The sequence below is a fragment of the Gobio gobio genome (assembly GCF_949357685.1).
Source record: "Gobio gobio genome assembly, chromosome: 1".
In the NCBI taxonomy this organism is placed as follows: Eukaryota; Metazoa; Chordata; class Actinopteri; order Cypriniformes; family Gobionidae; genus Gobio; species Gobio gobio.
The window spans coordinates 74,749,733-74,771,210 of NC_137097.1; the positions used below are offsets into that span (position 1 = coordinate 74,749,733).

The window sequence follows — 21,478 nt, forward strand, 5'->3', positions numbered from 1 at the left end:
TTTGTTTGTACGGTTGAATTCCAGCAGGAAAAACAAATTATGTAATTTCCTGAAAATTGTCTCAATGAAATTGTGGCCTTTTTGAGAGAAAAAGAAATGAATACTTTATTCAGAAATGAATACTTTATTCAGCAAGGATGTGTTAAATCGACCCATTATCACAGGGATAGGGATATTCAGTAGATTTCCCTTTAATGTCATCTGTTGGAAATCCCCAAACACCCCGAGTTGATCTGAGCCCCTGCCAGACCCTCTTCAGGTTTCTCCAAAGTCATGTGATGTACTGGAAAAAGAACAGAGATCAAAACCCACCGATCCATTCTGATTGGCTGACATGCGTCTTGCATAACATTAAACAGTTTTTAAAATCAATTTAAATCCAATGCAGTTTCCCAAACGAATACAGCAAAAGGATATCAAGAGAAGAACAGCATCATCTAGCAGAAAGCTTCAGCTGCTGTTTGGACTCCAGATTCCCTCAGGTTTGGCTTTTATGTAGCCTATAATTATTCATTTAGCAGACGCTTTTATCAAAACTAAACATGGTTCCTAGGAAATTACGAGAAGGTTAATGTTGTCAGAACACTCTCAGAACAAAGCTAAAGAGATTCGGGTTCGTTCTGGCGCTAAAACGTTTAATGTAAAAAAACGAGGAGCACATTTTTTTCATAGTTTTCAGTCACGTGACTGTCGCGGAGCCTTGGAGGGCAAAACCGCCACAGAACTCCATTGAGCTGCAGCAAAAGCCTGTCAAATTTCCACCTTAAAACAAAAATATGTGAACAAGATGCACGTTTTGGGCACGTATTATTCATATACAGCACCTGCTGCAGTATTTCAATCACTGAAAACTGCGGGATGTTTTTAAAACGCTTAATGTGAAAAACACTATAGGCTGAGTTGGACCAATAAGGATTAAATTAAGCAAAGTTTAAAGGATTTGTTAATATGGGTTTTATTTTAAATCGAGTCATTGCACCACTTTACTTTAATTAAACAGATAAATTACGCAGTAAAACCGTTTTAGAGCTGATCAAGCAGCAGACGGAGGTGAACTGAAGACAGGCTAAAGAATCCAGTGCAACCCACCCTTAAAGTGCTGTAATGAACTAAAACAGTGATATTAAAAGATCAAATTCAGTTTACACTTTTTTGATGATGCGATTGTGACAGGTTGACAATCTAACGTTCAGTTTTGCTCATTGGAATTGGGGAACTTGTAATGGTTGCATATAGGGCTCGGGCGTATGACGTCATTACTTTGCGTGGCGGCCATGTTGATGGCCTCATTTGCTGCTACTCGGACTACTGCGCACTGTTTATAGACGTGCTCCCTCTCAGTCGTGTGTCTTAATTTGGCGTTATTATTGGAAACCATGGTAAACCGTTGCTGCATTGTGGGGTGTAACACTAGATCACATAATCGCCATGGGAAAAATTTTGTAAATGGATTAACTTTCCACCTCTTTCCTGCTTGGAGACGCAACCACGGAGACCAAGTATCCGAGGTAACAGAGTCGTCGGCTCGCTTGGATCGCGCTTGTAAGACAAACTGTTACCTGGGGATATGGTGTTGGCTGATCGCGGCTTTGACATAAAGGACAGTGTGGGACTTATGTGTGCCGAGGTAAAGATCCCTGCTTTCACAAAAGAACGCTGTCAGCTGATGCAAGAGATGTGGGGAGCACAAGAAAAAATGCCCACCTCCGAATTCATGTGGAAAGGGTGATTGTAACCGTCCGCAACAAGTACACTATTTTGTCAGATAAAGTACCGATTCACATGGTGTTGCCAAGCAAGGACGAAGACATGACATTCCTCGATAAGATTGTGTATGTATGTTGTGCTCTGACAAACATGAGCCCTAGCGTTGAAATAAAATAAATGTGCATTAAATACAGCCATAAGTGTCTGTTGCATCCATACCCACAATCTTCAAAATAAATATACTTAAATCAATATAATGTGCAAAAGCAAGAAGTGTCACACAATCGCAATAACCGTATAATGTGCAAAAGCAAGAAGTGTCACACAATCGCAATAACCGTATAATGTGCAAAAGCAAGAAGTGTCACACAATCAGATATTTGTCAGTGTTTATTTGCAAGTAGTGCAACCCGAGAACACAGAACGGTGCAGAATGCTTCAAGGTAAAAGGTTAACGTTACATAGGCTTCATGATCTGCAGCTCCTGAACCCATCCATTTGTGAACTGCAAATTTCATATGAATCCAAACCGTTAATAGTTCCAATTTTGTTCATATACCGGTCCCTGGCTTCCCTATTTAACGTATCCCGGTAAATTCCACATCCTTTTCGGGATTTTAACATAGTTTTTCTTTCTCCCAACTCTGCTTCTCCTCGTTCGATTTGCTGTATGTTTACATTCGCGAGGCCATCAACATGGCCGCCACGTCCCAGAATGCAACGCAGCGCCCGAGCCCTATTGCAAATGACTAGACACGCCCACCGGCGTTGAGCCGCAGTTGATATGTGTCTGTGCGCTCCGAACAGCAACAGGCTATCTATGTATAGCTGTGTCTGTGTGAGTGTGTAGAGAAGAGATTATGGTGAATTCCGAAGGGAGGGACTGCTTTCCTCTCCCTTCTCTGCTCGCCCGAGGGACAAAAGAAAAGGGGAAAAACATTTTAACTCTTATATTTTCAGTTTTCATTCACTTTTTTATTTTTTATTTATTTATTTATTTTTCTTTATTAAGTTGAACTCAGACCAATTTCTCTCTCCTCAAATACTGAACAGCTTAACTGTCAAAATCAGAATGCCGCCCGCGATTTCAGCTACTCCAGCACGTTTAAACGTTTTAGGATTCTTCATAAACAGGATTCCGCTTTCGAATCCAGATCCGCCACTTTAAACTGCTTTTAATCCAAACACCACTTGACACCTTCCCCGTCTGTCTGTAACAGCACGGATCTGTGGTGTGTGAAATATTTTAGGATAAATTCCTACAAACACTATTATTGCAGATCCGCCATATTCACCACCTCGCAGCCATGTCAAGCTAATTGCTGAATCGCCTTATGGCTCATCCTACTGGAAATTTGACTAAATGGTCTTTAACCAAGATCCACTTTACCCCAGCTTCATTCAAATATTTTTTGAAGGTTCACTGATCCGAGCAACTTAAATAAGCCAAATCAAATTGAATTATTTAAATTACTTAACTATGTCTGACACATATCCATTGGCAACACAAATGGTATTCAAATAACACAGTTCTTTTCAGCAGTTTCAGTCAATGTCTCTAACCATCAGGCAGACTTAGAACTATTTAGAAAGAAAAAAAGTCTTACCTGATTAGCTGAGACAAATGGCTGAAGATGCAATCCTGTTCCGTGACGCCAAATTGTAGACTTAAAAATTAAGCTTTTTCCCCCGTGGTTTAATTCACAGGACCGGACACCAGTTATCTTGCCAAGAGATATATTTTATTGTTGTAAGTCAGACATAGGGAGAGAGACAATTTCTGAGGATGGTCTTCATTCCAACTTTCTCTCTCTGTCTTCCTGGACACCCAGTTGGATTTTATAGGTTGCTTAAACAGTGAAATAATTGTTTACCAGAAAAACAGGTTGTTTACGCTATACCTCGTGCTTTCACGTGGCACAATATACCCTTGAACATATGCATAGAGAAACTTGTTGTTCATTGTTCAAAATATGTCTTAAAGAGAACTTGTGACATGTCATATGCATTGGTAGGAAAACAACAACAATACTTCCTTACAGAAAACTTCAGTCACATGTGCATAATTGGAAAACTTATGCTACATATTTTTGTCTACAAATTATCTCCTATGCTACATATTCTTGTCTACAAATTATCTCCTCTCCATGTCTCTCACACTTCATGTGCTCAGACTTACTCTGACTAAATAATAATGCAATACAAATAATAATGAATGTTAAAATACAAATGATAATGAATATTAGTAAAGAATAATACAGAAACTTATATTAAATAATTAAATCTAAGTCTTCAAAGACTAAAATATAAGAGCACATATCCAGTATGATTAGCTTTTCAAGTTAGAAAGTATAATACACATAAAATAGATGACAATGTGAAAGCAAATGATCTATTTCCCCAAAAGTTCAGTCAAGCCAGTATGGACGATTTGAACCAGATATGAACTTTGTGAGGCCTCCACGGACACGCCCTTCAGGGAAAACTCAAGATCTTCACAATTTAACGTCACAAAGGCCTTTAGATTAGACTGACCAAATATGATGTTGATCTGATTAAATCTCTAGGCGGAGTTCATTAAAGTACAACGTCTGGAAATGGCAAAATATCTTACTTCCTGTTGGTTTTCAGATTTTGCTCCCAGGGTCTTTTTTGTAGGTATTGGGCTGTTACATGTGTCTACTGAATTTCATACCTGTATGTGAAACGTAGCTCAAGAGGCGCTGAATTGAAATTTTGTAGGTGGCGCTATCTAGCCATCAACCCATATCAGACGTACATTTTCACCACTTTTGACGCGTGTACAAAGTTTTGAGCGTGTTTAGGCCCTCAAAAATGAGATTAATTTGGGAGAATAATATAAATAGGCTGAGCAGGGTCCTCACACATCGGTGCTCGGGCCCTAAGTAGTAGATATAATTTGGCTAAAACTATCTAATCCAGCAAATGTTAATTGGTAGCACAATGCTTTGATGACATTGGCATTGCAATTGCTGAAAGCGTACAACAATATAGAACATTTAGCATTTACTCTCCCTTTTGAGTGCCATGGCAAAGCATGCTGGGAAATAGTCTATGTAGATAATGCTGTCTTAGAAACAATGCCACGGCTCTGTATGCACAGGTCAGAGTGCTCCAATCGGGAGGAGGAGGGGCATCACCATAAGCAGCTAGAAATACCATCCACTCTGGCAAACATAGGTGGTTAACCTTAAGTCATGCCACTTCTACTTATGTGCTGATCATGTGACTGTAGTTACTTCTGTGTTTTTACAACTGAAGATGGTGTTTGGATGAACACTGAAATGTCTTGTTAACTTGTTTTTATGTAGTCCAGTGACTTTTAATAAAGAATTTGTTTAAGCGTTAAATACTGATTTTGCTCATAGTGAACCGATTTAATTTAAGCCTTGACGAGGACTGTGGGAAATAAATGCTAGAAAAAGATGTTGATAAAGGAGGTGCCTTTATGAATTATTTAAATGTCTTCAACTGTTCCTGTTGGTGATATAATTTGTAGTATAATAATAAATCTCGAGTCAGAGTCGATTTCAAATCATGTGTGCATAATAATGTATACCAGATCCACTAACAATGTGTGTGTTCTTGTGCTTGGCAGTGCGTAGCAGTAGTCCAGGATTAGAGCGCCCTAACAGTAAGTCAATATGAAAATTGTAATTAAAATGTATGTGTGTGTATATACACCGATAACGTCACATTATGATCACCTTCCTTATATTGTGTTGGTCCCCCTTTTGCTGCCAAAAGAGCCCTGCCCCGTCAAGGCATGGCCTCCACTAGACCCTTGAAGGTGTGCTGTTGTATCACAGCTCAGACAACATATACTTGCATGTTTATCCCTTTTAGCAGTGTTTTATGGAACTTCAAAGGGTTTCCTGTAAAATGACACCAACATTTTGTATTTAGAGACACTGTATGTGGGTATGGGAAGCTTTTCAATTTGGTTCGGCCAAATCCAGGCAGAAATGGTCCCAGAGTATTTTAGTGTAAATAAGTGACTTTGTGTAAAACAAATGCCAAAGTGATGCATATCTGCAGAGAGTAGAGACTCTAAGCTTTCAAATGGAGCCCTATATGAGGTCAGAGCTCCTCCACAGACACAGACCCTGTACAGGGTCCGCAGAGTTAGGGTCTATCAAATTTATGAATAATAAGCACTATTTCCTTTTGTATAAAGAGTTCCCTTTCGTTCAGTCACTACGACGTACGTTAGTGACTAACGAATGGGGGTTTCGCTTAGAAGCCAATCATCTTCATCGTGTTCAACAGCGCCCAATGGCAGTGCCAATGCCATGGGCATGCGGAATTTGCATGCGTAACTCCGCCCCACCTCGTGGGTATATAAGGAAGTACGCTGCGAACATCGCATTATGTTTCTGCTTTGGAGCCAAGAGGATCTCTTCACTCCTACAAGCCTGATCTGAGTCATCGACAGCTTTCGAGACGAGCAGCTTTCCAGAGGCGTTGGTGTTACGGCGCGTTCCAGTGATCATCATACTGCCTGCCTGCTGATCTGCGCAGTGGTCCGCTAGACAGCTGGTGTGTGGTCCCTGGGCGCTTCGGCGTTCTCTGCGAGGCTTTCCTCTCATAAAAGAGCTTACACGTGACGCGTCCTTTTCAGGATGTCTCGTCCGTGTACTTCTGGGTGTGGTCGGTTGCTTTCCTCCTCTGATGGGCACGAACACTGTCTGGTATGTTTGGGCTTTCAGCATGCTCAGACAGCGTTCGCGGATGAGTCATGTTCTCACTGCGGGAACATGACCATCGCAATGTTGCGGTCAAGACTCCATGACCTTCGTTCTGAAGTGAGAGTCCCCTCTACCACACCCCGATCTACTGAGTCCCAGAGGCCCAGTACTTCGGCTGGTGGTCAGGGTGACTTGACGGTTACGGTGTGGAACAAAGCCCCGACGCTCATGCCTCGGGCCACACCCCCGTCTTGCACATTGCAACCCGCGAGCGTTCAGATGCAGATCGCGGGGCCGGCTCCGGCCCCCCCGCGCATCTCATTTGGCGCTCCGGAGGAGGATGCGATGTCGATCACCGCATCACAAGGTGGGCTCGAGTCCTCTGGAGATGATGACTCGGCTGTGCTGCCGCCCTCGGGCGTGCCAGCATTGCCCGAGTCAGATCCAGAGCTGACAGCCATGTTGTCTCGGGCAGCCGTGAGTTTAGGGATCGAGTGGAACCCTCCACCCTGTCCCGAACGCTCAAGGCTCGATGATTGGTTTTTGGGGGCTCGCGCTGACACCCGTCAGTCCTTGCCCTCAATACCTTTCTTTCCCGAGCTGCATGAGGAACTCACGCGGTCCTGGAAGTCCCCGTTGTCTTCCCGTGACCGTTCACTGACTTCCTCCGCCTTCTCCGTCCTCGATGGGGCGGCAGCTAAAGGGTACACTGGGGTCCCTCCAGTTGAACGTTCTGTTGCGATGCAACTGTGTCCTCAGAGCGCTTCAACCTGGCGTGGTGATCCTAAGCACCCCTCCAAAGCCTGTCGATTCACATCAACCTTGGTGTCGAAATCGCACAGAGCCGCGGGGCAGGCTGCCGCTTCGCTGCATGCCATGGCGATCCTCCAGGTCTACCAGGCCAGGATCCTCAAGGACATGCACGAGGGTGGAGTTGATCCGGGGCTCTTAAATGAGCTGCGTGCCGCCACCGACCTCGCTCTCCGGGCGACGAAGGTGACCGCACGCTCCCTGGGTCAAGTGATGTCCACAAATGTAGTCCAGGAGCGTCACCTGTGGCTGAACCTGGCCGATATGCGGGACACCGAGCGAACCCGGTTCCTCGATGCCCCCATATCCCAGGCCGGCCTCTTCGGCGGGGCGGTTGAGGACTTTGCCCAACAGTTCTCAATCGCCCAGAAGCAGACTGAGGCAATCAAACACGTACTGCCCTGGCGGCCAGCTGCTGCCTCCACCCAGCCGCCGGCACAGTCGCCTCAGTCTGCTCCACGCCGAGGACGCCCTCCTAAGGCTCCCGCCCCTCCCACCCGGTCCAAGCAGCAGCCTTCACCCGGGCCGGGTCGCGGAGGAAGCCGTAGGAAGGCGTCCAAGTCCCCTCAGGCCGTCCCGCGCCCCGCTAAACGCCAGGCCAAGCGGCGCTCCTGAGACGGACGGCTCAGGGATGGGAAATTCTTTCAAGGAGATGGTAGCAGGACCACTCCTTCCCCCGGTGGAGGGCCGGGGGAGAATCCTTTTTTCAGCTGCTGGCCCCCGGGTCAGCAGCACCCTATGTTGGTCAAAGAAAGAATTAACACTCCCATCCCTGAGCCCACAGAGTCCGGTGATGACGGTGCGCGCCACCCACGGGTCCCGCCACTCGCATCCCACTCTGTCGCCAGCCTCCTGGCAGAGCAGACCCCAGTGGAACGCTGGTCCTTCCCTGGTCTCCTCTGTCAGGACGCAGCTGTCAACCGTGCCCCCGCACCGGGACGCCCCACAGCCTCCCATGTCCGGGCCGGTGACGCTGCATCGCTGCAAGCCCACACCGGGTACGTCTGTACACCGTATGACCCCACTGGTGCAGTTTCTGGATGTCTGGCTTCAGCTTCCAGGGCTGTCCCGCTGGGTCGAGCGGACCGTCAGGCGCGGCTACGCGATTCAGTTCGCGCAGGTTCCTCCCTGCTTCCGGGGAGTCCGTTCCACCATGATCGGGGCCAACGCCCCCGTCATGCGAGCGGAGATTGCCACCCTACTGGCGAAGGGTGCGATCGAACCTGTCCCTCCAGCCGAGATGAATTGCGGGTTTTACAGCCCGTACTTCATTGTACCCAAAAAGACCGGTGGGCTACGGCCAATCCTGGACCTGCGCGTCTTGAACCGTTACCTTCACCGGTTTCCGTTCAAGATGTTGACAGCGAAACGCCTTTTCGAATGCGTTCGTCCACACGATTGGTTTGCAGCGATCGACCTGAAGGACGCCTACTTCCATGTCTCCATTTTGCCTCGACACAGACCGTTCCTACGGTTTGCTTTCAAGGGGCGGGCATATCAGTACGCAGTTCTACCGGGCTATCTCTGTCCCCTCGCGTCTTTACGAAGATTGCCGAGGCAGCCCTTGCGCCCCTTCGGCAGCACGGGGTCCGCATCCTGAACTACCTCGACGACTGGCTCATACTGGGTCCCTCTCGAGAGCAGGTTTGCGGACACAGAGATCTGGTGCTCCATCACCTAGCCCGTCTGGGCCTTCGGGTCAACTGGGAGAAGAGCAAACTTTGCCCCGCGCAGAGGATCTCTTTTCTCGGTATGGATATCGACTCGGTCGCCATGTGCGCGCAGCTTTCGAGCGAGCGCGCGCAGTCTCTGCTGACTTCCCTTCGACAACTCGAGGGCAAGAGTGCGGTTCCACTGAAACACTTTCAGAGGCTCCTGGGGCATATGGCATCTGCAGCCGCGGTAACGCCGCTCGGATTGCTTCATATGAGACCGCTTCAGCACTGGCTACGCGATCGAGTCCCGAGATGGGCATGGCGGTCTGGCACGCTCCGGGTCCCAGTGACCCGGGCCTGCTTACAGACACTCACCCCGTGGTCGAACCTCAAGTTTCTACGGACCGGAGTGTCCTTAGAACGAGCTTCCCGGCATGTTGTTGTGACAACAGATGCATCATCCACGGGCTGGGGTGCCATGTGCAATGGACAAGCAGCCGCGGGCTCCTGGACAGGACCCCAGCGCCTTCTGCATGTCAATTGCCTCGAGTTACTGGCTGTACGGTTCGCCCTGCACCGCTCCCGAGCGTTGCTGAAGGGTCAACATGTGCTAGTCAGGACAGACAACACGGCCGTAGTAGCGTACATCAACCACCAGGGCGGTCTACGCTCCCACCGTATGTCTCAACTCGCCCGCCATCTCGTTTTGTGGAGTCAGAAGCGCCTGAGGTCCCTTCGTGCTGTCCACATCCCTGGAGACCTGAACTGTGCAGCCGACGAGCTGTCACGGTTTCAGCCTCTCCCCGGAGAGTGGAGACTCCACCCCCAGACGATCCAGCTGATATGGGAACGGTTCGGCGACGCACAGGTAGATCTGTTTGCCTCCCAGGACTCTTCCCATTGCTCCCTGTATTATTCCCTGACCGAGGGCACCCTCGGCACGGATGCACTGGCGCACAGCTGGCCGTCCGGGCTACGCAAGTATGCGTTTCCCCCAGTGAGCCTTCTTGCACGGGTACTGTGCAAGATCAGGGAGGACAAGGAGCAGGTCGTCTTGGTCGCCCCGCTTTGGCACGGCCAGACCTGGTTCCCAGAACTCTTACTCCTTGCGACAGCCCCTCCCTGGCCTATCCCTCTGAGACCAGACCTCCTGACTCAGAGACGGGGCACCTTTTGGCACCCGCGTCCAGCGTTCTGGAAGCTCCACGTGTGGCTTCTGGACGGGACACGGCAGGTTTGAGTAGCCTTCCACCTGCGGTGGTCGCTACCATCACTTCCGCTAGAGCTGAGTCTACACGACGTCTCTAGGCGTTGAAGTGGAACCTCTTCGTCACATGGTGCTCTTCCCGCCAAGAAGACCCCTGGAAATGCCCGATCGGGTCCGTGCTATCGTTTCTCCAGGAGGGGGTGGAGCGAAGGCTGTCTCCCTCCACCCTGAAAGTGTACGTGGCCGCAATATCTGCCTACCACGATCTCCTGGGAGACAAAAAGGTAAGTCAGCACGACCTGATCATCAGGTTCCTGAGGGGGGCGAGGAGACTGAATCCTCCTCGCTCTCCTCTCGTTCCCTCTTGGGACCTCTCAGTAGTCTTAAGTGCTCTGCAGAGGCCTCCCTTTGAGCCTTTGCGGTCGGCCGAGATTAAGTTCTTGTCTATGAAGACGGCTCTGCTGACCGCATTGGCCTCGCTTAAGAGGGTCGGGGACCTGCAAGCATTTTCGGTTGACGAAGCGTGCCTTGAGTTCGGGCCGGCTAACTCTCACGTGATCCTGAGACCCCGGCCCGGATATGTGCCCAAGGTTCCTACCACTCCGTTCCGAGATCAGGTGGTGAACCTGCAAGCGCTGCCTTTGGAGGAGGCAGACCCAGCCTTGGCATTGCTCTGTCCAGTACGCGCTCTCCGCGCCTACGTAGACATGACGCAGTGTTTCAGGACCTCAGACCAGCTCTTTGTCTGTTATGGTGGAGAGCGGAAGGGAAGCGCTCTCTCAAAGCAGAGGCTGTCTCACTGGATAGTGGACACCATTGTTTTGGCATACCAGCAGCAAGGCCGACCATGTCCCCTTGGTGTGAGGGCACACTCCACCCGGAGTGTGGCCTCCTCTTGGGCTCTAGCGCATGGCGCCTCGCTAACAGACATCTGCAGAGCTGCAGGCTGGGCGACACCCAACACATTCGCCAGATTCTACAATCTCCGAGTGGAGCCAGTGTCCGACTATGTACTCGCCCCTACGGGTGGCCGGTAATGGGCCAGGCTCAGGTGTCTTCGCTTGCTCGCCATTCCACTCCCATGTCTGGATACGTGCGATATTTTCCTCAGGTGAGCTCCCCGAGAGCCCTGAGCTCCTCCAGCACTGCTTACGCCGACATCAGTTCAGTCTGCCCTTTCGAGCCCAGACCCTCATGTCCGGCCAGGTGCTCCGTGTGCATGGTTCCCCTCCGGCGACCCCCACACGAGTATTCCCACCGTAAGCCTCCTCAGTGAGCAGGTGTCTTTCCCTTGGCAAGTCCCTGCCACCCCTAGGGTTAAAAATCCACCTTCGGCTGGTACCCTAGAGATCTTCCATATGCAACCCTCAGCGGGTCATATGTGTATTCTCTAAGTCCTCCCTACGGTAGGCATCTTGGCATTCCCTCACTGGGATATGCTTCCCAGTGTACCTTGGTAATCCTGTGATAAGTGGGAGTCCTAGGGCCTTAAGTGGCGGGATCTCACACTTACGCAGGGCACTGGATGACAGCTGAGTGGCGTTGTTGAATAGGATCCCCCATTCGTTAGTCACTAACGTACGTCGTAGTGACTGAACGAAAGGGAACGTCTCGGTTACGTATGTAACCCTCGTTCCCTGAGGAGGGAACGGAGACGTACGTTTCCTTAGCCACGTCAGCTGTGCTGCCTGGAACGCGAGGAGTTCAGTCTTGGCTCCTGCAGCAGTAACATAATGCGATGTTCGCAGCGTACTTCCTTATATACCCACGAGGTGGGGCGGAGTTACGCATGCAAATTCCGCATGCCCATGGCATTGGCACTGCCATTGGGCGCTGTTGAACACGATGAAGATGATTGGCTTCTAAGCGAAACCCCCATTCGTTAGTCACTAACGTACGTCTCCGTTCCCTCCTCAGGGAACGAGGGTTACATACGTAACCGAGACGTTGTGCGAATATATCTCCTCATCAACCGGACATAAATAATTTGTTATAATCAGACATTCTTTGGGGGACAGTTAACAGCACATAAGTGCCTTTACATTGTAGATTAAATGCATGTTCAAATGACAATACTGTGTGTGTGTGTGTGTGTGTGTGTGTGTGTGTGTGTGTGTGTGTGTTGTGTGTTTCAGTGAGTGAACTGAGGATTGTTCTTCTGGGGAAGAGCGTGTCAGAAAACAGTCAAGTGGAAAAATTAATCTTGGAAAAGATGTGGTTAAGAGTGAAGCTTGTTCAGCTGAGAAGCTCCAGCCGCACAGTGAGAGAGTCGAGGGAAGATTGAAGGACAGAGACGTGACCATCATCAACAGTCCTCAGCTGCTCCAGACACATCTGTCACTCCATCACATCACACAGACAGTGAGAGAGTGTGTGTATGTGTCTGATCCTGGACCTCATGTGTTCATACTCGTACTGCAGCAAAATGACTTCGCTGACGAAGACAGATACAGAGTGAAAAGTGTCCTGAAAGAATTCAGTGAAAAAGCGATTGAACGCACCATCGTGCTTACGACTGATGAAAAAACATACAGAAAAATGTTCAGTTCCATGATCAAGAATTATGCAATCGATCAGTTAATAAAGGAATGTGGAGGAGGACATCTGCAGCTCGATGAAAGACATTCGGAATTGCAATCTAAGATATTAAAGAGTGTTAATAATATACACAAGGGAAACCTGGAAGAATATCTTAAATGTCAAATATACAAAGATGTAAGATCAGTGGATGAAGAGCAGATCAGATCTGATGATTCAGTCAGATCAGAAAACAAGGAGCGTTCTCACAAAGATGATGGAAAACCCAAAGAGGGAAATAAAAAGAGAAGTAATGAAGGTAATGTTTAAAGTCTTCTTTGAAACGCTTTTCTCTACAGAATGCATTTTTTTATAGCAACAAATGGATTCCTTGTCAAATAGACTGACATGCTTATGCTGTTATTCAGGCAAAAACCAGTGAAATTAGGGTGACAGCTGTAGGAACCGCTATTACCAATGAATACCAACAGTCTCAACTCATAATAATTTGTGCAAAATTGAATGAAATTGTATGGCTCAATTCTAAATGTTTTTTCCAATTCAAATCATAGTTAGCCACTTTTATAAATTTTATAATTTGTGGAATTGAATAGCTAATATATGCAGTTCTCAATTGTGGTGTTTTTAAAAGGCATCTGAAATAATAAACTAAGTGCAATGTAGTGTGTAATTAATTTTCTGCAGAATAGATACACTGCTCTCTCTCTCTCAGCTCTCATACAGCTCTCCTCACTCACTTGTTTCATTACAGGCATTAAAGTTCATTTTCATGGCAAGCCAATCCCCGTACATACGATATACACTCACCTAAAGGATTATTAGGAAGACCTGTTCAATTTCTCATTAATGCAATTATCTAATCAACCAATCACATGGCAGTTGCTTCAATGCATTTAGGGGTGTGGTCCTGGTCAAGACAATCTCCTGAACTCCAAACTGAATGTCAGAATGGGAAAGAAAGGGGATTTAAGCAATTTTGAGCGTGGCATGGTTGTTGGTGCCAGACGGGCCGGTCTGAGTATTTCACAATCTGCTCAGTTACTGGGATTTTCACGCACAACCATTTCTAGGGTTTACAAAGAATGGTGTGAAAAGGGAAAAGCATCCAGTATGCGGCAGTTCTCTGGGCGAAAATGCCTTGTTGATGCTAGAGATCAGAGGAGAATGGGCCGACTGATTCAAGCTGACAGAAGAGCAACTTTGACTGAAATAACCACTCGTTACAACCGAGGTATGCAGCAAAGCCTTTGTGAAGCCACAACACACACAACCTTGAGGCGGATGAGCTACAACAGCAGAAGACCCCACCGGGTACCACTCATCTCCACTACAAATAGGAAAAAGAGGTGACAATTTGCACAAGCTCACAAAAATTGGACAGTTGAAGACTGGAAAAATGTTGCCTAGTCTGATGAGTCTCAATTTCTGTTGAGACATTCAGATGGTAGAGTCAGAATTTGAAAAAAATCTGACCCACAAATCTCCATCAACTGCGAGATGCTATCCTATCAATATGGGCCAACATTTCTAAAGAATGCTTTCAGCACCTTGTTGAATCAATGCCACGTAGAATTAAGGCAGTTCTGAAGGCGAAAGGGGGTCAAACACCGTATTAGTATGGTGTTCCTAATAATCCTTTAGGTGAGTATATAGGCTCGCGTGCAACTCACTCATTCAGCTTTTTGCTTTGGAGCCGGGTGGTTGAACACTTCAGCGCTCTGCCAATCTGCTTCTGTGTGAGCTGACACACAACCCTGTACCACCACTGAATAGCCCTGTGGCACCCACGTTCAGATCTTTGAAACCTCCACATGTGACTTCTGGACGGGACGAGGCAGACTCAAGTGGCCTATCCCCAGCAGTGGTCTAGACACTGTCACTCAAGCTAGAGCCGCTTCTAGGGGAGCTTATGCCTTGAAGTGGAGTCTGTTCATTGATTGGTGTTCTTCCCATTGGGAACAACCCCTTAAATGTCCGATCAGCTCTGTGCTCTCTTTCCTGCAAGAAAGGTTCCTTCGGCTTGTGGTCGAGCACGGAGTCACGGTTGCACATCAACTGCCTAAAAATGCTGGCAGTAGTGTTAGCCCTCAAGACATTCCTACCACATCTTTCGGGTCATCATGTCCTAGTCTGTACGGACAACATGACAGTGGTTCCCTATATACACCGCCAAGGTGGGCTCAGATCGAGATGGCTCAACCAGCTGGTCAGACGTTTCCTCCTATGGGCGAAAGGCAAACTGCGCTCGCTGAGAGCAATGCATGTGCAAGTTGAACCGGGCAAGTTGAACCAGGGAGCAGATATGCTCTCCAGGGGTCTGGTGTCCCCAGGGGAATGGACCCTCCATCTTCAAACGGTTCAAACGAAATAGTGTTTTCGGGAGGGCATAGGTCGACATCTTTGCCTCTGAAGACAACTGTGACTGCCCAATACATTTCTCAAAAAGCAAGGATGCGCTGGCCAAAGAATGGCCCAGCTGCCTGCTTTATGCATTTCCTCCAGTCCCACTCCTTTCCCAAGTCTTGAAAAGAATCAGGGAGGACGGGCACACAGTCCTGTTGGTGGCCCCACTCTGGCGGACCCAGAATTGGTTTCCCGAGTTGATTCAACTGCTATCAGCAGCCCCATGGCCAATTCCCCTGAGGAGGGACCGCCTTTCCCAGGAAAACAGGACAATCTGGCACCCCGTTCCAAACTGTGGGCGCTACATGTGTGGCCACTCAAAGGGAGCTCAGGGACATCCCAGGAGCGTCCTGAGCACTATCAGTGAGGCTAGAGCTCCATCTACTAGGCATCTCTATGCCCTCAAATGGTCGGTGTTCTCTGGCTGGTTGTCAGCCAGAAACTAGAATCTATTATCATGCGAAGTATCACAGATACTCGTATTTCTGCAAGAGCTGTTGGATGCAGGATCCTCTCCGTCCACACTCAAAGTCTATCGCTGTTTTCCACACACTGATAGCTGGCCAGTCAGTAGGCAGGAATGACATAATTGTTTGTTTTCTAAAAGGAGCCAGAAGGCTTAACCCCCCTCGGCCCCCTATGGTGTCTTCCTGGGACCTATCTCTGGTCCTACGAGCACTGAAAGAGCCTCCATTCGAACCGTTGCAGGTGGCCGAATTAAAGCCACTTTTGCTAAAAACTGCCCTGCTATTAGCACTGGCATCAGGTAAGCGTTTGGGTGACATACAAGCACTCTCCATGAGCGCTTCCTGTCTGGAGTTTGGCCTGGGTGACTCTAAAGTCATCCTCAAACCGAGACATGGCTACGTGCCCAAAGTGCTTTCAACACCGGTCAAAGCACAGGTGGTCACCCTCTTTGCTCTTGATAGCGCCCCAGATTGAGGGAGTACATGTTGTTGCACTTATCATAGCACGGCGGGATTTAATAGGATCCCCAAGCGTCTAGCGATGCAATAGCGACCGTTTGAAAGGGAAGGCATTCAGTTACTTAACGTAACCTCAGTTCCCTGAGATAAGGGAACGAGTATTGCGTAGACAGCCGTGCTATGGCGCCAACGACTGGCGTTCGTCGCTTCAGTCATATGGCATTTCTGTCAATAGAAATACTAAAGACTGCACCTTTAATCCTAGACAGAGTTGATGGTGCGATCAGATCTGTTTTGCATGTACTTTGCGTGAGCCGCGAACTGTGCATATATGTGTGTGTTTTTTGTTTTGTTTTTTTTTTATTTTAAATGTTCTATTAATTTGTTTTTCAGCATCAGCAAATTTATCTAGGAAACAGAAGCTGAACTTGGTGCTGTGTGGAAGTAATACAACACTTAGAGTCACTGTGTTCCAGATTCTACAAGGGAAAAAGATCAAACCTTCACGTCCGAGAGTGTGTAGAGAAGATGTGGAGCTTCATGGTCGTCTGGTCAGTCTGGTGGATCTTCCAGCTCTCAATCAGCTCTCACAGGAGGAAGTGATGCGTCAGACACTCCGCTGTGTGTCTCTCTGTGATCCTGGAGTTCATGTTTTCCTCTTCATTATTCCTGATGCTCCACTTATAGATAAAGACAAAGCAGAAATGGAGAAGATCCAGAGGATGTTTGACTCCAGAGAGCACTTCATGTTGCTTTTTACTTCTGAAATGACTGTTGAAGAACCTGTGATCAATTTTGCTAAATCTATCATTGACTCACAGAGCCTCTGTGGGGGTCGATACAGAGTGATGGGGTTAAAGGAACCTGAAAACTCAAGACAGATCCCAGAACTACTGGATTATATAGAGAACATGAAGACTGAACCCTATTCTCTTCAGATATATGTGAAAGCTCAAGAGAACAGAGCCAGACATGAACTGGACGAACAACATAAGGAAGAACTGAAGAGAATGAAGAATGAAATCAAAGAGTTACAGCGGAAGATTCAGTCAGAAGGTAAGTGGATTGTTTCATTAGCTTATTAATGTTTCTAAGAATGTATAAACATTTTCCTAACAGTATTTCAGGTCATTTCATGTCATGTGTCCCATACTTTCTGTCCTTATTGCAAAATCAAAACTAGCAGTAACTCAGTCTATTCTTGGCAATTTGTTCATATTTTACAAGGTGGCTAATTTGTATGAATTCGTACAATTTTTGCTAAATCTTATGTATTTGACGAGTTGCCCAATTCGTATGATTTCCTACGAATGACCAACCATCAAAACCCCGCCCCTAAACCGACCCGTCACTGTGGTTTAGACAAAGCGTACAAATTCATACGAGTGGTTGTACCAATTAGCCACCTCGTACAAATATGTACACATTGTATAAAAAATGTATAGCGTTGATTAGTCACATGGATTAGCAAAACATTCTGAATTGGTTTGCACTCAAGTTTGAATCATTCAGACAGTTCACTCGTGGACAGAACTGAACAGATTCTCACTCTGTAACACAGTAACATACGTCACACAGAGAGAAAAAAAATAAACAATATTATCCCATTATGTTTCCTTTAATTCATTACAACAATCCTGTTAGACAAAAAAAAATCCTAGAGAAGGAATCAGAAGATCATGCTTTTTTATTTAAACTCTTGCTTGTCTGTATACAGGTAAAGACATTTTGCACAAGAAAATGTGAAAAGCTCCCATTCTAGTCTTTATGATGACAAATTAAATGAACTCATTAACAGAATTGTTGAATGAACAGAATGTGACACTGTTAAGTGTATGATTTTTTTTTTCTTGATGATGGAAGGAAAACCTCAACATATAAGCCTGCATGATAAATTAACACATGAATTGTTACATGATTTTCAGGTGCTGAAGGTGAATCTGGTGATCTGGAGCGTTTGAGGATTGTGCTGATCGGGAGGACAGGAAATGGAAAGAGTGCAACAGGAAACACTTTTCTGGGAAGAGAAGTGTTTCACAGCCTATTAAACACAGATTCAGTGACGACAGTTTGTAAGAAGGGAGTTGGTGAAGCTGATGGTCGATCAGTAGCTGTTGTTGATACTCCAGGTCTCTTTGACACGACGCTGACAAATGATCATGTGGTGGAAGAAATAATGAAATGTGTTTCACTGTCGTCACCTGGACCTCATGTGTTTGTCATCGTGTTGAGTTTGGGAAGATTCACAAGAGAGGAGGTGGACACTATGACTCTGATAAAGAAGATCTTTGGTCCAAAAGCTGCTCAGTTCAGCATCGTTCTGTTCACTAGAGGAGACGATCTTGGGAATGACTCCATACAAGATTATGTGAAGAGAAGTAACTCTGCAGAACTCAAGAAACTGATCAGAGATTGTGGAAACAGATTCCTGGCTTTCAATAACAAAGAAAAACAAGACAAAACTCAAGTGATTCGACTGTTAAACATGATAGAAAAGGTGAAGAATAGTAATGAGGGTCGATACTTCACTAACAGCATGTTTGAGGAGGCAGAGATGTCCATTAAAAAGAGAATGGAGGAAATAATGAAAGAGAGAGAGACAGAAATTCAGACTCAGAGAGAAGAATTACAAGCCAAATATGAGAGAGAAATGAAAATCATGATGAAGAGACTCAAGGAAGAGAAACAAAGATCAGATGAGGAGAGAATGAAAATGGAGAATCAATTCAGAGAAAAAGAGGAACAACTCAGAAAAGAGTTTGAAGAGAAAGAAAAAATAGAACAACAGAAACGAGAGATAGAAAACCAGAAACGATCAGAAGAGGAAAAACAGCAAAGAGCTGAATATCATCGAAAAATAGAAAAGATGAAGAGAGAGAATGAAAATCAGAGATTGCAGTATGAAAAACAGCAAAAGGAAAGAGAAGACGAAGATAGAAAGAGAGAAGAGAAATACAGACGAGGTCAAGAAAAGATGAAAAAAGATCAAGAACGCATTATAGCAGAATTACAGATGAAACAAGACGAAGAGAAAAAAAAGAAAGATTTGGAGGAGAAAAGGAGGAATGAACAAGAAGAGAAAGAAAGACAAGAATGGAAGACAAAAATAAAAGAGGCAGAAAAAGATAAAAAAGAGACTCAAGAGGAAATTAAACGACAGCAGAGAGAATGGGAGGATGAAAAGAAACGACAGATGAGAGAACGAAACGAAGATGAAAGAAAGAGAAAAGAGAGACACGAGGGACAGCTGAGAGAAAAACAAGAAGAACTGGAGAAAATGAGAAAGAAGTTTGAAAGTCAGAGAGAAGAAGAAAGACAGAAGATAGAGGACGAGAGACAGAAACAGAGAAGAGAGAGAGAAGAAAGAGAGAGAGAATATGAAAAACAGGAAATTGAAATGAATAATTATTACGAACGACTGGATCGAAAGAGAAAAGAGGATTTTGAGAGACGAAAACGAGAAGATGATGAGAGACAAGAAGAAGAGAGACAGAGGTGGTGGAAAACGATTGAAGATCTGAAACAAGAACAAGGACTACAGATCAAGAAAAAAGAAGAAGAGGATAAGAAGAGAAAAGAAATAGAAGAGAAAGAGCGAGATAAAATGAAAAGGCAATATGAACGGGAAATAATCGTCATGAAGACAAAATATCAAGATGAAGCCAGAAAACAAGCAGAAGAACTGAATGTGTTAAGAGTGAGTAAAGATGAGCTCCAACAGAATCTGGAACAACATCAGAAACAACTGAAGTTATTGGAAAAACTCCATAAACACCTGAAAGACCAGAAAGAGAAAGAATTAAAACAGCTGCAGCACCAGAAAGGAGAAGAAATAAACGAGCTACTACAAGAAGTTGAAAAATTGAAAAATAAACCAGGATGCGTCATTCTGTGATATTTCTAAAAATATAGAGACAGCACTATCAATGCTCAATTCATATTTTAGTGACTCACCTGGTTTGCGAAGCTTAATTAATTAAAAATAATGTGTTGTGTTTATTATATAATTTGCTCTGTCGGTATTGTTTAGATCAGTGGTGTAGTTTAAAAAAAGGTGGTTTATTATACCTATTTTATAAAAAATACATTTCACAACAGTAAATGTTTTTCACTAGTAACATTTGTTTAATTGAAAAACAAATGTAGCGCCCCCTATGCTCTGAGTGTAACCCAAGCAACGCTCCGGATTCTTTAAATGTGTCTCTCGACGTGCAACTATGCAATAATGTTATTCTTTTCCTTTTAGTCTAGGAATATGTCTCTCCTAAATGACTTCAAACAACACAATATGTTAAGTATAACCAAAAAAAATGATATTAATTCACACACAATGAAAGGAAATATTAAATGAATGAAATCACTTGTGTTGAATCTTAAATGATCAATAAACTTCAAATGTAAAGCAACACTTGTCTCTTATAACTTATTTTCTCTTTCAGAAACTAAACTCTGAACAACAGAAACTCTGTAACTGAAAGTGAATTAAATCACTCAAAATATAAAATAACAGAATAACCTTTTCAGTTATCTCGCATAACTCAGAAATAACACTTCTCAATACTCACTTTAAAACACTTTAAGTAATGTACCTTTTGAGTGATCACTCGTGTATACACACACACACACACACACACACACACACACACACACACACACACACACACACACACACACACACACACACACACACACACACACACACACACACACACACACACAAACACACACACACACACACACACACACAGTGTCAAAGTCACCACCCAACCCCTCGTTGCAGGCCTGGTACCGTTGCTAGAGTTCGCTGTGGCCTAGAAACAACAAATGGCCTCTTCACTCTATTCAGAGCAAATAAAACAAAGCAAGATCACCTGAATTCCTCAGTCAGCAAACTCCACAGTTTAGCACCTCTTCATCCTTCATCCGTGAGTCCAATGCATTCTCATACTAATGTAACTGTCATCGCTATGAAATAAACACCTGTACACGGAGTAACTTGTAAACACTTCACAAATGCTTTTTTAGAAAATCTGAAATGAATAAATGCACAAATGAAACACTTATACAGCACTTAGATTACATTTTTCACTTCAGCGATCAGAACACACTCTCCATTAACTTTAGCGTCTCATTTCAGAATAGCGTCCATGTCAGTCTCTGCCCTGCTCTCATCCAATCAGAATCACCCTCTGTCTAAGAAGGCGGGATAAACATAGAGCAACAGCCAATGAGAATAAAGAAATACAAGCTTGCTAGCCAAAAGTGCATTTTCACCAAAGTGCATTAGAGACTTAGGCCCTGTCCCAAATGGCACCCTAAACCCTCTCACGGTCTTCCTCTGAGTCCGCACTTTCACAACGTAACGCCGCTTTGACTGCCGGGAAGAAGTGTGTAACCCTCGCCACCGCTGTGTAACCCTCACCAGTGCGGGCTCGGCTGAAGTGCGCATCGAGGGCACTTCAAACCAAAACCAAACCAAAAGTGCACATGAAGTGTGCCATTTGGGACAGGGCCAAACTTTAA

At 45.7% G+C, this 21,478-nt stretch overlaps 1 protein-coding gene across 6 annotated transcripts; it reads left to right on the forward strand.

The window, feature by feature from the left end:
* The first annotated feature begins 282 nt into the window (after positions 1-282).
* LOC307124704 (uncharacterized protein) lies at positions 283-20,359 on the forward strand. Of its 6 annotated transcripts, none has more exons than XM_079814120.1 (5): positions 283-567; positions 5,327-5,362; positions 12,224-12,924; positions 16,349-17,011; positions 17,881-20,359. In XM_079814120.1, exons 3-5 carry the CDS (start codon positions 12,627-12,629, stop codon positions 19,848-19,850), a joined length of 2,931 nt encoding a protein of 976 aa, XP_079670246.1. In that variant the 5' UTR covers positions 283-567; positions 5,327-5,362; positions 12,224-12,626; the 3' UTR covers positions 19,851-20,359. The 6 variants fall into 6 exon arrangements, with proteins under 6 accessions (XP_079670246.1, XP_079670245.1, XP_079670244.1 ...); XM_079814119.1 differs by having other exon boundaries at positions 297-576; positions 5,291-5,362; XM_079814118.1 differs by having other exon boundaries at positions 399-482.
* Positions 20,360-21,478: the final 1,119 nt, after the last annotated feature.